Here is a 14,216-nt window from a genome sequence, read left to right on the forward strand (position 1 = left end):
ATCGGAAATGGTTTTCCATGTTCAGGCCCCTGTGTCCTTGACCTTTGATGGAGTGACCCCAAAATCAATAGGGATCATTTACTCTTTATGACCAATCATCCTATGAAGTTTCAACATTCTGGGTCAAGTGGTTCTCTAGTTATTGATCGGAAATGGTTTTCAATGTTCAGGTCCCTGTGACCTTGACCTTTGACGGAGTGACCCCAAAAACAATAGGGGTTGTCTACTCCAGCAGCCCTACAACCCTATGAAGTTTGAAGGTTCTAGGTCAAATGGTTCTCCAGTTATTGCTCGGAAATGAAGTGTGACGTACGGACAGACGGACAGGGCAAAAACAATATGTCTCCTGGGGGAGACATAATTATATGCTCGCTGTAAACAAAAGTTCTACCATTCTGGTTTAATCTGACCTTGACCTTTAACCTATTAACCTAACAAGAGATTACAGATTGATCTTGGTGTCAAATTTCATTTAGGTACAAAACAATGTGTATGTGGTTCAAATTTGAAAGTGGTGGCTTGAGAAATGTGAAAGCACGTAACTAGATCAATTTCAAGGTAAAGTTTATTTCGGTAAACAGAACTATGCATGTGCTTCGAATCTGGAGGCTGTAGCTTGAGAAATGTGAAAGTAGGTAATAGATAAAAATCAATGTCAAATTTCAATTCAGAACACAAAAATATGCATGCAATCCAAATTTGAAGCCTGTACCTTCAAAAATGTGAAAATAGGTTACAAGGTCAATCTCAAGATCAAAGTTCATTTCGGTACACAAAACTATGCATGTGGTTCAAATTTGAAGGCTGTAGCTTGAGAAATGTGAAATTAGGTCACTAGGTCAAAATCAAGGTCAAATTTTATTTCGGAACAATAAACTATGCAAGTGGTCCAAATTTGAAGCCTGTATCTTCAGAAATATGAAAGTAGGTCACTAGGTCAATGTCAAGATCAAAGTTCATTTCAGTATACGAAAGTACGCTTGTGGTTCAAATTTGAAGGCTGTAGCTTGAGAAATGTGTAAGTAGGTCACTAGGTCAAAATCAAGGTCAAATCTTATTTTGGAACAAAAAACTATGCATGTGGTCCAAATCTGAAGCCTGTACCTTCAAAAATGTGAAAGTAGGTTACTAGGTCAATAACAAGGTCAAAGTTTTTTTCAGTACACAAACCTATGCATGTGGTCCAAATTTGAAGGCTGTAGGTACAGAAATGTGAAAGTAGGTCACTAGGTCAAGATCAAGGTCAACTCATGTCAAGGTTTATCTTGCCACTTAAAACTATACATGTGGTCCAAATTTGAATGATGTAAGTTATGGACATGAAGATTCTAAGTTTTTCCCTATATAAGTCTATATGAACCATTTGACCTCTGAGGCAGGGCCATATTTGACCAGAGACGGATAACTTGAACAACATTGGTAGAGAACCACTAAATGATGCTACATTACAAAATACCAAAGCCATAGACTTTGTGGTTTGGACAAGAAGATTTTCAAGGTTTTTCCCTATATAAGTATATGTAAACCATGTGACCCCCAGGGCGGAGCCATATTTGACCCTAGGGGAATAATCTGAATAATCTTAGTAGAGGATCACTAGATGATGTCATATACAAAATATCAAAGCCCTAGGACCTGTGGTTTTGGACAAGAGGTTTTTCAAATTTTTTTCCTATATAAGTCTATATAAACCATGTGACCCTAGGGGTGGGGCCATATTTGACCCCAGGGAAATAATCTGAACAATCTTGGTAGAGGACCACTAAATTTTGCTACATACCAAATATCAAAGCCCTAGGCCCTATGGTTTTGGACAAGAAGATCAGAAACCATTTAACTGTTCCTGGCCAATGTGACCTTGACCTTTGACCTAATGACCTCAAAATCAATAGGGGTCATCTGCTGGTCATGGCCAACCTAACTATCAATTTTCCTGACACTAGGCCCAAGTGTTCTTGAGTTATTGCCTGGAAACCATTTTACTGTTCCTGGTCACTGTGACCTTGACCTTTGACATACTGACCTCAAAATCAATAGGGATCATCTGCTGGTCATGACCAACCTCCCTATCAACTTTCGTGACCCTAGGCCTAAGTGTTCTTGAGTTATCATCCGGAAACTGTTTTACTCTTCAGGGTCACAGTGACCTTGACCTTTAACATACTGACCTCAAAATCAATAGGTGTCATCTGCTGGTCATTACCAACCTCCCTATCAACTTTCATGATCCTAGGCCCAAGTGTTCTTGAGTTATCATCCGGAAACCGTTTTACTCTTCAGGGTCACTGTGACCTTGACCTTTAACATACTGACCTCAAAATCAATAGGAGTCATCTGCTGGTCATTATCAACCTCCCTATCAACTTTCATGATCCTAGGCCCAAGTGTTCTTGAGTTATCATCCAGAAACCGTTTTACTGTTCAGGGTCACTGTGACCTTGACCTTTGACATACTGACCTCAAAATCAATAGGGGTCATCTGCTGGTGATGACCAACCTCCCTATCAACTTTCATGATCCTAGGCCCAAGTGTTCTTAAGTTATCTTCCGGAAACGGATAGGTCTACATTCCGACCGACCGACAGACCAACCGACCGACCGACATCTGCAAAACAATATAACCCTCCTTTTTCAAAGGGGGGCATAATTATAGAAATAAACAAAGGGCCATAACTCACTAAAAAACTGTTGAACCAGTCTGATTTTCAGGGGGACACAACTAGGGTACCAATACATCATTCTGATAAAGTTTGGTCAAAATCCCCCCAGTAGTTTCTGAGGAGATGCAATAACGAGAAATTGTTAACGGACGGACTGACGGACGGACCTAGGACGCAGAGTGATTTGAATAGCCCACCATCTGATGATGGCGGGGTAATAAAAACAAGAGCACTGCAATTGACGCAAATGCAGAACAATATACACACAAAACAAAGTCATACGACCTTTGACCCCTAAGTTGACCTTGACCTTGAAGTGAGCCATCCGAAACATACGCTCTAAGTATTGTTTCGATGAGGTGAACATGTGTGTCAGGCTTCTTTGAAATCCTTCAAGGGGTTCAAGGGTTACAGAGCGGAAGGGAAATTGCTAACCAACAGACATACAGACAGACGGACACCAAGCGATAACATAATATGTCCCTTCGGGCGAATAAAAAGGAATCGAAATCTTATGGTGATACAAGTTGTGTGCAAGTTTGGTTAAAATCAAATCATAAATGAAGCTGCTATTGTGCAGACAAGGTCAAAATAGCTAAGTCCAAAGGACAGGAACAACAAAGGGAAGAATTTAACCAAAATTAAAAAAAAATCTTACAAGGTACAGATATGTCAAAATACACCTAAAAATTGGAGGTACCATTCATGTTGTACCACAGAAAAGTGGTCCGGTTTTTCCCTACGGCCATTAATAAAAAAGTTTCTTAAATGAGCTATTTATAGTAACATAAAAGGGAAGTAATTAAAAAAACTTATTGCAAGTGAACAAAAGAAGGATCTGCCAAACAGAAACAAGAGCACTGCAATCGACACAAATGCAGAGCAATATACACACAAAACAAAGTCATATGACCTTTGACCCCTAAGTGTGACCTTGACCTTGAAGTGAGCCATCCGAAACATGCGCTCTAAGCATTGTTTCGATGAGGTGAACATTTGTGTCAGGCTTCTTTGAAATCCTTCAAGGGGTTCAAGAGTTACAGAGCGGATGGGAAATTGCTAACCAACAGACATACAGACAGACGGACACCGAGGCGGTAACATAATATGTCCCTTCAGGCGAATAAAAAGGAATCGAGATCTTATGGTGATACAAGTTGTGTGCAAGTTTGGTTAAAATCAAATCATAAATGAAGCTGCTATTGTGCAGACAAGGTCAAAAAAGCTAATTTTGGCCCTTTCAGGGGCCATCACTCTGGAACCCATTATGGGATCTGGTTGGTTCAATAAAGGAACCAAGATCTTATGGTGACACAAGTTTTGTGCAAGTTTGGTTAAATTCAAATCATAAATGAAGCTGCTATTGTGCAGACAAGGTCAAAATGGCTAATTCTGGCCCCTTCAGGGGCCATAACTCTGGAACCCATACTGGAATCTCACCAGTTCAAGAAAGGAACTAAGATCTTATGGTGATACAAGTTGTGTGCAAGTTTGGAAAAAATCAAATCATAAATAAAACTGCTATTGTGCAGACAAGGTCAAAATAGCCCATTTTGGCTCTTCAGGGGCCATAACTCTGGAACCCATAATGGGATCTGGCCAGTTCAAGAAAGGAACCAAGATCTTATGGTGATACAAGTTGTGTGCAAGTTTGGTTAAAATAAAATCATAAATGAAACTACTATCGTGCAGGCAAGAAATTGTTGACGCACAAAAATAGCAAATTCTGGCCCTTTAAGGGGCAATAACTCTAGAACCCATGATGGGATCTGGCCAGTTTTTGAAAGGAATTGAAATATCATGCCAATACAAGTTTTGTACAAGTTTGATCAAAATTGCTTGCAAAAAGTGGTCTCTTAGATATATATAATCTTGTTCACAAGAAATAGTGGACGAACGAGGGACGGACGACGGATGAAGGGCGATCACAAAAGCTCACCCTGTCACTATGTTACAGGTGAGCTAACAAAAAAGGATGTAACACAGAAAACATTAAATGACTGGAGAAAAAATATCTTTGGTACTATGAATTAAAGGTGGTCAATCACATTTAAATAACATTTAATGACATTTTTTACTTTTTGTATATTCTGGTAGAGAATTATTTAAGGAACAAAAAGACCGATTACATAGAGTTAGATTCCTATTTGAAATGTATATTTTATTATTTTTATAAAATTTTGTAATAACTCCCCTTTAATATGAAAGTATATAAAAAGCTGGGTATTTCTTTTTATTTAGATACAATGTCTAGTTTTACATTTGCATTTGATAGACATATCAACTATTGAACAATCTGAACCAAAATGCAAGTTTAAAAGCTGTGTGTAGCTTCTGAATTCATTTATTTCCAATCTATCTTGGTTGTGCAACCAAGATAGGCAAAGGGAGGTAATAATAATTTTTCAAACTTATGTTTCTAATGAATTCCATCTAAATACATAATTTCTAATGCAAATATTTTACAAATATATTACAATATGTCTAATATTTATACATTTCCTTAGGCAAAGTATGTTTATCAAATTTATACTTATGATAAAATAACTCTATCTTGGTTGGGCAGCCAGGATAAGAAAATGAAATTTTAAAAATACCTCCAGTGAAAATCTAATTTGTATTAAGTGTTAAGTGAACATGAATGAGTGTAAATGATCAGATGCTAAAGTTTCGAACAAATCCGTTACATGGCCAAAATCTGATTATCTACATTTAAAACAAGAGGGCCATGATGGCCCTATATCACTCACCTGAGTACCATTGCCTTAACCAAAAACAAAAAGAAAAAATTCTTACAAAGTACAGATATGTCAAAATACTCCTAAAAATTGGAGGTACCATCCATGTTGTACCACAGAAAAGTGGTCTCAGTATTTCCCTACAGCCAATAATAAAAAAGTTACTAAATAAGCTATTTATAGTAACATAAAAGGGAAGTAATAAAAAAATATTGTAAGCGAACAAAAGAAGGATCTGCCAAATAAAAACAACAGCACTGCAATGAAACGCAAATGCAGAGCAATATTCACATAAAACAAAGTCATATGACCTTTGACCCCTAAGTGTGACCTTGACATTGAATTTAGCTATCCAAAACATGTGCTCTGCACATCCTTTCAATGAGTGAACATCTGTGTCATGTTTCTCTGAAATCCATCAAGGGGCACAGAGCGGAAGGGAAATTGCTAACCAACACACAGACAGACAGACGGACACAAGATAAAAAAGAATCGAGATCTTATGGTGATACAAGTTGTGTTCAAGTTTGGTTAAAATCAAATCATAAATTTATGAAACTGCTATTGTGCAGACAAGGTCAAAATAGCCAATTTTGGCCCTTTCAGGGGCCATAACTATGGAACCCATTAAGGGATCCGGCCGGTTCAAGAATGGAACCAAGATCTTTTGGTGACACAAGTTTTGTGCAAGTTTGATTAAATTCAAATCCTAAATGAAGCTGCTATTGTGCAGACAAGGTTGAAATAGCTAATTCCTGCCCTATCAGGGGCCATAACTCTGGAACCCATTATGGGATCTGGCCAGTTCAAGAAAGGAACGAAGATCTTATGGTGACACAAGTTTTGTGCAAGTTTGGTTAAAATCAAATCATGAATGAAGCTGCTAATAGCTAATTTTGACCCCTTCAGGGGCCATAACTCTGGAACCCATAACGGAATCTTGCCAGTTCCAGAAAGGAACCATGATCTTATGGTGATACAAGTTGTGTGCAAGTTTGGCTAAAATAAAATTATAAATGAAGCTGCTATTGTGCAGACAAGGTCAAAATAGCTAATTTTGGGCCTTTCAGGGGCCATAACTCTAAACCCATAAAGGAATCTGGCCAGTTCAAGAAAGGAACCGAGATCTTATGGTGATACAAGTTGTGTGCAAGTTTCGTTAAAATAAAATCATAAATGAAACCACTATCGTGCAGACAAGAAATTGTTGACGCACGCACGGACTGACGACGGACGAAGGGTGATCACAAAAGCTCACCTTGTCACTATGTGACAGGTGAGCTAATAAACATGTTTACATTGCTTACAGGCATGTAAAAACAATTTTAACAAGAGGGCCATGACGGCCCTATATCGCTCACCTGAGTACCATTGCTCTTAATGATAAGATCAAGTTTTGACATAGATCACATAGGCATACACATTAACAAGAGGGCCATGATGGCCCTATATATCGCTCACCAGAGTTGATCAGGCCTACTGACCTAGTTTTTGACCCCACATGACCAAGAGTTGAACTTGACCTAAAGATCATCAAGACCAACATTCTGATTAAATTTCATAAAGATCTGGTTACAAATCTTGCCTCTAGAGTGTTCACAAGATTTCCCTTGATCTGACCGGGTGACCTAGTTTTTGACCCCACATGACCAAGACTCGAACTTCACCTACAGATTATCAACACAAACATTCTCACTAATTCTCATGAGTTTCAAACTTAAGTTGTTGTCTCCAGAGTGCTGAAAACATTTTCCTTTGATCTGGCCTACTGACCTAGTTTTTGAACCCACATGACCCAGATTAAAACTTGACCTAGAAATGATTAAGACAAACATTCTGAACCAGTTTCATAAAGATTGAGTTACAACTGTGGCCTCTAAAGTGTCCACAAGCTTTTCTTTTGATTTGACAAGGTGACCTAGTTTTTGACCCCACATGACCCAAATTCAAACTTGACCTAGAGATCATCAAGACTAACATTCTGACCAGAAGATTGGGTCAAAAATGTGGTCTCTAGAGTGTTAACAAGCTTTTCATTTGATCTTACCTACCGACCTAGTTTTTGACCCCACATGATCAAGTTTCAAACTTGACCTAGAGATCATCACAGCTAACATTCTGACCAAGTTTCATAAAGATTCGGTCAAAAATGTGGTCTCTAGAGTGTTCACAAGCTTATCCTTTGATCTGACCTACTGACCTAGTTTTTGAACCCACATGACCCAGTTTCGATTCTGACCGAGAGATCATCAAGACTAACATTCTGACCAAGATTCATAAAGATTGGTTCAAAAGTGTGGTCTCTAGAGTGTTCACAAGCTTTTCCTTTGATCTGACCTACTGACCTAGGTTTGACCCCACATGACCCAGTTTCAAACTTGACCTAGAGATCATCAAGACTAACAGTCTGACCAAGTTTCATAAAGATTGGGTCAAAAGTGTGGTATCTAGAGTGTTCACAAGCTTTTACTTTGATCTGACCTACTGACCAAGTTTTTGAGTCCACATGACCCAGTTTCAAATTTGACCTAGAGATCATCAAGACTAACTTTTTGACTAATTTTCATAAAGATGCGGTCAAAAATGTGGTCTCCAGTGTGTTCATAAGCTTTTCCTTTGATCTGACCTACTGACCTAGTTTCTGACCTCACATGACCCAACTTTGAACTTGACCTAGAGGTCATCAAGTCTAACATTCTGACCAAGTTTCATAAAGATTGGGTCAAAAATGTGGTCTCTAGAGTGTTCACAAGCTTTTCCTTTGATCTGACATACTGACCTAGTTTTTGATCCCACATGACCCAGTTTCAATCTTGACCGAGAGATCATCAAGACTAACATTCTGACCAAGTTTCATAAAGACTGGGTCAAAAATGTGGCCTCTAGTGTGTTCACAAGGCAAATGTTGACGGACGCCTGATGCCGCCAGACAATGACCGGTCGCAATAGCTCACCTTGAGCACCTTGTGCTCTGGTGAGCTAAAAATCATCAGGATAAATATTTTTTTTTTGTAACAGTCCCTTTTGACCTAGTCAGGGCCAATTTCCATACCAAGTTTGAGGGTCCTAGGGTCAAATGCTGCATTTTTGTACTAGCATGACTGTTCCATACCCTTGAAGACTTGAATAACAATCTTATAATCATTAGATGCTGCTGAGGTATATTCATAAAATAAAGGGAGGTAATTTGTCATAAATTCAGTCAAAAGTTATATACCCTGATTGTCAAAGTCCATCTGATAGCATAAATGACATTTCAAATCAGTATCTTTATTCGTTACTGTGATACACCCATTTTAATTTGAAACAAAGGGAGGTAATTTGATATAAAATCAGTCCATGGTTAACTACCTTGACTGTCTCAGTCCAATTAATGACAATAATGAAATTTCAAATGAGTCCTATAAACACTTACTGAGATAAATCCATTTTTATTAAAATCAGGGCAGGTAATCATGCATTGGTATATGCATGTAGAAGAGTACAAACCTTTACAACAATATATTAGGAAAGTATTCATTTCGATAAACGTTCAATTAAGAGTTATCTAACATGACTATTACCACGGAAGACATAAATAACGTTTCAAACCAATCTCATTAGAAGCTGCTAACATATATTCATTTACAAAAAAACAAAGGGAGGTAATTTGTCATAAATTCAGTCAATATGTATCTTCACTGATTGTCTAAGTCCATCTGATGTCATAAATGAAATTTCAGATCAGTATCTTCATTAGTTACAGAGATATACTTAATCTGAAATAAAGGAAGGTAATTTGACATCAGTCCATAGTTATCTACCCTGATTGTCTCAGTCCAACTACTGACAATAATGAAATTTCAAATGAGTTGTATAAGTACTTACTGATATAAATCCATTTTTATTAAAATCAGGGGAGGTAATCAGATATAAAATAATTCTGGATCAGACAGATTCATCATGGAATTCAAGATTTTTTGTTGCTGAAGATATTTTGCAAGATTGTATCAAATCAAACCATAAATGAAGTCTCTAAAAGCCAAAATAGCAAATGTTGGACCTTTAAGGGGACATAACTCTGGAACCCATGATGGGATCTGGCCAGTTTTCGAAAGGAACCCAGATATTATGCCAGTACAACTTGCATGCAAATTTGATCAAAGTTGATTGCAAAATGTGGTCTCTTTTGTGTTCACAAGCCAAAAATAGTAAATTTCGGCCCTTTAAGGGGCCATAACTCTGGAACCCATGATGGGAACTGGCCAGTTTTCAAAAGCAACCAAGATATTATGCCAGAACAACTAGTATGCAAGTTTGATCAAAGTTGATTGCAAAATGTGGTCTCTATCGTGTTCACAAGCCAAAAATAGTAAATTTTGGCCCTTTAAGGGGCCATAACTCTGGAACCCATGATGGGATCTGGCCAGTTTTCAAAAGGAACTGAGATATTATGCCAATAGAAGTTGTGTGCAGGTTTGATTAAAATTGATTGCAAACTGTGGTCTCTATTGTGTTCACAAGAAATCGTGAATGGACGACGGATGGACGACAGACGGACGATCACAAAAGCTCACCTTGTCACTACGTGACAGGTGAGCTAAAAAGAGCGTACTGTCTTACATATAACTAATCGCATTTCATTACAATTTTAAATACATTTTTGTATTAAACATTAAAGGGTGTCATTAAAGTACTTTTATGTAATCAAACCTGGTTAATGATATATACCATGTATACTGTAAGCGTGCACAATTTAATTTAAACAACTAGACAAAAAATACTCAATTCTTTGTGCAAGATTGGTTAAATACCCAACTGGTTTTAGCAAATACCCAATTACTTCTGAACAGGCCAAATAAATCTGTTGACATAAATGAAATTTCAGATCAGTATCTTCAGCAGTTATGGAGATATAACAATTTTAATCTGAAATAAAGGGAGGTAATTTGACATAAAATCAGTCCATAGTTATCTACCCTGATTGTCTCAGTCCAACTAATAACAATAATGAAATTTCAAATAAGTCCTGTAAGTACTTACTGATACAAATCCATTTTGATTCCAATCAGGGGAGGCAATCAGATGTAAAATAACTCTGGAACCTATGATTGGATCTGATTTGTCATGGAATCCAAGATTTATTGTTGTTGAAGATATTTTGGAAGTTTGTATCAAATAAAACCATAAATGAAGTCTCTATATGGCTGCAAAAGCCAAAATAGCCAATTTTTGACCTTTAAGGGGCCATAACTCTGGAACCCATGAAGGAATCTGGCAAGCTGAAGAAAAGAAGCAAGATCTTGTGGTGATACAAGTTGTGTGCAAGTTTGGTTAAAATCAAATCATAAATGAAGCTGCTATTGTGCAGACAAGGTCAAAATAGCTAATTCTGGCCCTTTCAGGGGCCATAACTCTGGAACCCATTAAGGGATCTGGCCGGTTCAGGAAAGGAACCAAGATCTTATGGTGACACAAGTTTTGTGCAAGTTTGATTAAATTCAAATCATAAATGAAGCTGCTATTGTGCAGACAAGGTCAAAATAGCTAATTCTGGCCCTTTCAGGGGCCATCACTCTGAAACCCATAATGGAATCTCACCAGTTCAAGAAAGGAACCGAGGTCTTATGGTGATACAAGTTGTGTGCAAGTTTGGCTAAAATAAAATTATAAATGAAGCTGCTATTGTGCAGACAAGGTCAAAATAGCTAATTCTGGCCCTTTCAGGGGGCCATAACTCTGGAACCCATAATGGAATCTGGCCAGTTCATGAAAGGAATTAAGATCTTATGGTGATACAAGTTGTGTGCCAGTTTGGTAAAAATCAAATCATAAATAAAGCTGCTATTGTGCAGACAAAGTCAAAATAGCTAATTTTGACCCTTTCAGGGGCATAACTCTGGAACCCATAATGGGATCTGGCCAGTTCAAGAAAGGAACCGTGATCTTACGGTGATACAAGTTGTGTGCAAGTTTGGTTAAAATAAAATCATAAATGAAACCACTATCATGCAGACAAGAAATTGTTGACGGACGCACGGACTGACGACGGACGAAGGGTGATCACAAAAGCTCACCTTGTCACTATGTGACAGGTGAGCTAACAAGAGCTGTCAGCTGACAGCGCGCTCGACTATTCTCAGTGCTTGATAGTATAATATAAGCTATGAGTAAAAGATTAACATTACAATAAGCATATTCTAAGTTGAAAAGGGGCCATAATTCAGTCAAAATGCTTGATAAAGTTGCCTCCTTCTTTTTACAGACTGGGGTCATGATGGTAAACAAGTATGCAAAATATGAAAGCAATATCTCAATGGACTTTGAAAATATTTGGGGTGGTACGCAAACTTTAACATTTGTGTGACGCTCATGCTAAGGCTCACGCTCATGCCGACGCCGGGGCGAGTAGGATACTCCCCTATTCTTTGAATAGTTGAACTAAAAACACATTAGATCATATTAAATGTGGAATGTATTTAGACATAATTACCTGTCAACTGTGACATATAATTTTAGTGAACATATTAGAACTAGATTTAATAACTCGTTTTGTCTTCATTGAATAGTAGTGAAGAAAAAGTTAGACAAAATTTATTGGGTCTGGGAATCGAACTCACAACGAAAAAGTATAATACGTATACCTTAACCACACTAGGCCAAAGAGAAATCACGGACTGTATCGTAAACGTACTAAGTGTACTGACTTCATTTTATGTTATTGTTTTGTTTGCTTTTATTTCAAACGTCATAATAGTGTACGATACCTATGCATGTGTGCTCTATTGATAATCATGTGATGTTTGCTGAAGGTAATTCTGTTTTTTTTATAAACCGGGAAACCCTTACCAGAAATTGTAGACGAATGTTTTTATCTTAAATTTATAAGGAAAACAACAATTTTCAACAGAATTTGATGAAAAATACATTGTAAGAACATCAAATATGCAGCATATAAGTGAATATAGCAACCGCTTGGATTTTTTAAAAATCTAACACCAGGATGTGTGAGTTAGTCGCTTTAAAACAATACTTACCCATTCCAGACAATTGTTTTTGCTCTAGATACAACTTCTGTAAATGACTTGACAGATTCTGGTCCAACATCAAGACCCTGCAGTAAATATAATAGAGTTTATCATAACTGTATCTTCATCTGGGATGTTGTAATCGACTCAACTTGATTCTGCCAGTTCTGGATGAGCTGAGGCATGCAAGCATAGAGGGTGATCAAGTCTGGTTAAATCTACAAGATGAATACTGCATCCCAGATCATGCTACTGTTGTAATGACCCTTTTATTATATACCTTTGTGTACTAAAAAGTACTTTACAGAAAATAAATCCCACCATAACATGCAAGTTAATATTCTAATTGGAAGACTTCCATTTACTATGCCTTTGAAACATCATGAAGTCATTCTTATTATGCATGCTGGATCCCCACACTTCATTTACATATAATATTTATTGCTTAAAAAGCATAACAACATTTTTCAAATGAATGAGAAAGTAATGTCATTATCAGCAGATTGCAATTTTAATGTCAGAAGGATGGTGATGGAGAATTTTCTGAAAGAAGCCTTGACAAATCCCTGATATTAGATATGATTTCTACATACTACAACATTATATTAGCTTGGATTTTAGCATAGTTCAAAAAGGAATTTGTTTTCTGCCTTTTCGTATTACGAATTATCAAACCATTCAAGTTTGCACCAATGATGTAGGCGACATGAAAATTTGAGTGAATAAAAAATAAACTAAAAATGTGTCCATGGGACACAGATGCCCCCACTACATGACAAGGGACACAGATCAACTTTGGGAAAACAATATGTTGCTATTTAAAACAAGGAGCTGCGTTCAATAAACGCTTGATGCCCCCAGTGGCATCCTTGTGAAACAAAGCAACCTAAGTCCAAAACGAGGTCAAACTGAGGTCAGGTGATGTCTGAAGATGAGGAATGGTCACAGGTTACATCTGCATTAGTAGCAAGTCATTCTAGTTAGGGGTATTGATGCTAGACGAAACGGTTCCATTTGGTTAACCCCGTACGTACGGACGGACAAACAGACAGGACAATCACTACATGCCTCCTGCATCAGTAGATGCCGGGGCATAAAAAAATGCCAAAAATAACCATATATAATGTACATATAAACATATATGCTTTTTTTTCCCTAGGTCAGGGGCCACAACTCCTACAATACTGAATAAATCCGGACGTGAAACCCCAGGTGCACAACTGCACATGCTGACCAACATTCCTGTAAACTTTGGTGACTCTAGGTCAAATACTTTTGGAGCTAGGCGCGACACAACATTCTCGGAAGGACGGACGGACAAGGGCAAATCTATATGCACCCCCCCCCCCAAAGTGGGGGCATAAAAAGCATGCCCATTTTTGTAATAAAATGCAGCCATTTTTGTAATCATTCACGACCATGCACTTTTCATACAGTTTACAGCTTTATTTCCGGGATACACCATTTCAACACGATGAAATGGGAAGCTGACACAGCGTTATAATCTTTTTTTCATATTCTCCAGAAGCATAACAGGTAAACTAGAAGATGCTTTTGTAAACAAGAGGGCCATAATGGCCCTATATCACTCACCTGTCATCATTGCACTTAAGGACAAAAAATCATAATCAAGATCAATCAAAAGAATCATGAGAAAATATAGTTTTCTTAAAGGTACAGATATGTCAAAATACACCTATAAATTGGAGGTACCATACATGTTGTACCACAGGAAAGTGGTCTCAGTTTTTCCCAACGGCCAATTATAAAAAAGTTACTAAATAAGCTATTTATAATAACATAAAAGGGAA

At 37.5% G+C, this 14,216-nt stretch overlaps 1 protein-coding gene across 4 annotated transcripts in view; it reads right to left on the reverse strand.

Annotated features, from left to right (window-relative positions):
* The window catches only part of LOC123557395 (probable phosphoglycerate kinase), a 320,014-nt gene that overhangs the window by 66,270 nt on the left and 239,528 nt on the right, over window positions 1–14,216 (reverse strand). For all 4 annotated transcript variants that reach the window (XR_008371027.1, XM_045348838.2, XM_045348839.2 and 1 more), the window contains exon 9: window positions 12,415–12,491. Coding sequence is in view for 3 of the 4 variants with exons in the window: in XM_045348838.2 (XP_045204773.1) it covers window positions 12,415–12,491 (77 nt within the window). In the remaining variant the exon portion in view is untranslated. The remainder of the gene's footprint in view (window positions 1–12,414; window positions 12,492–14,216) is intronic.

The sequence above is a fragment of the Mercenaria mercenaria genome, chromosome 5 (assembly GCF_021730395.1).
Source record: "Mercenaria mercenaria strain notata chromosome 5, MADL_Memer_1, whole genome shotgun sequence".
NCBI classification, from domain to species: Eukaryota; Metazoa; Mollusca; class Bivalvia; order Venerida; family Veneridae; genus Mercenaria; species Mercenaria mercenaria.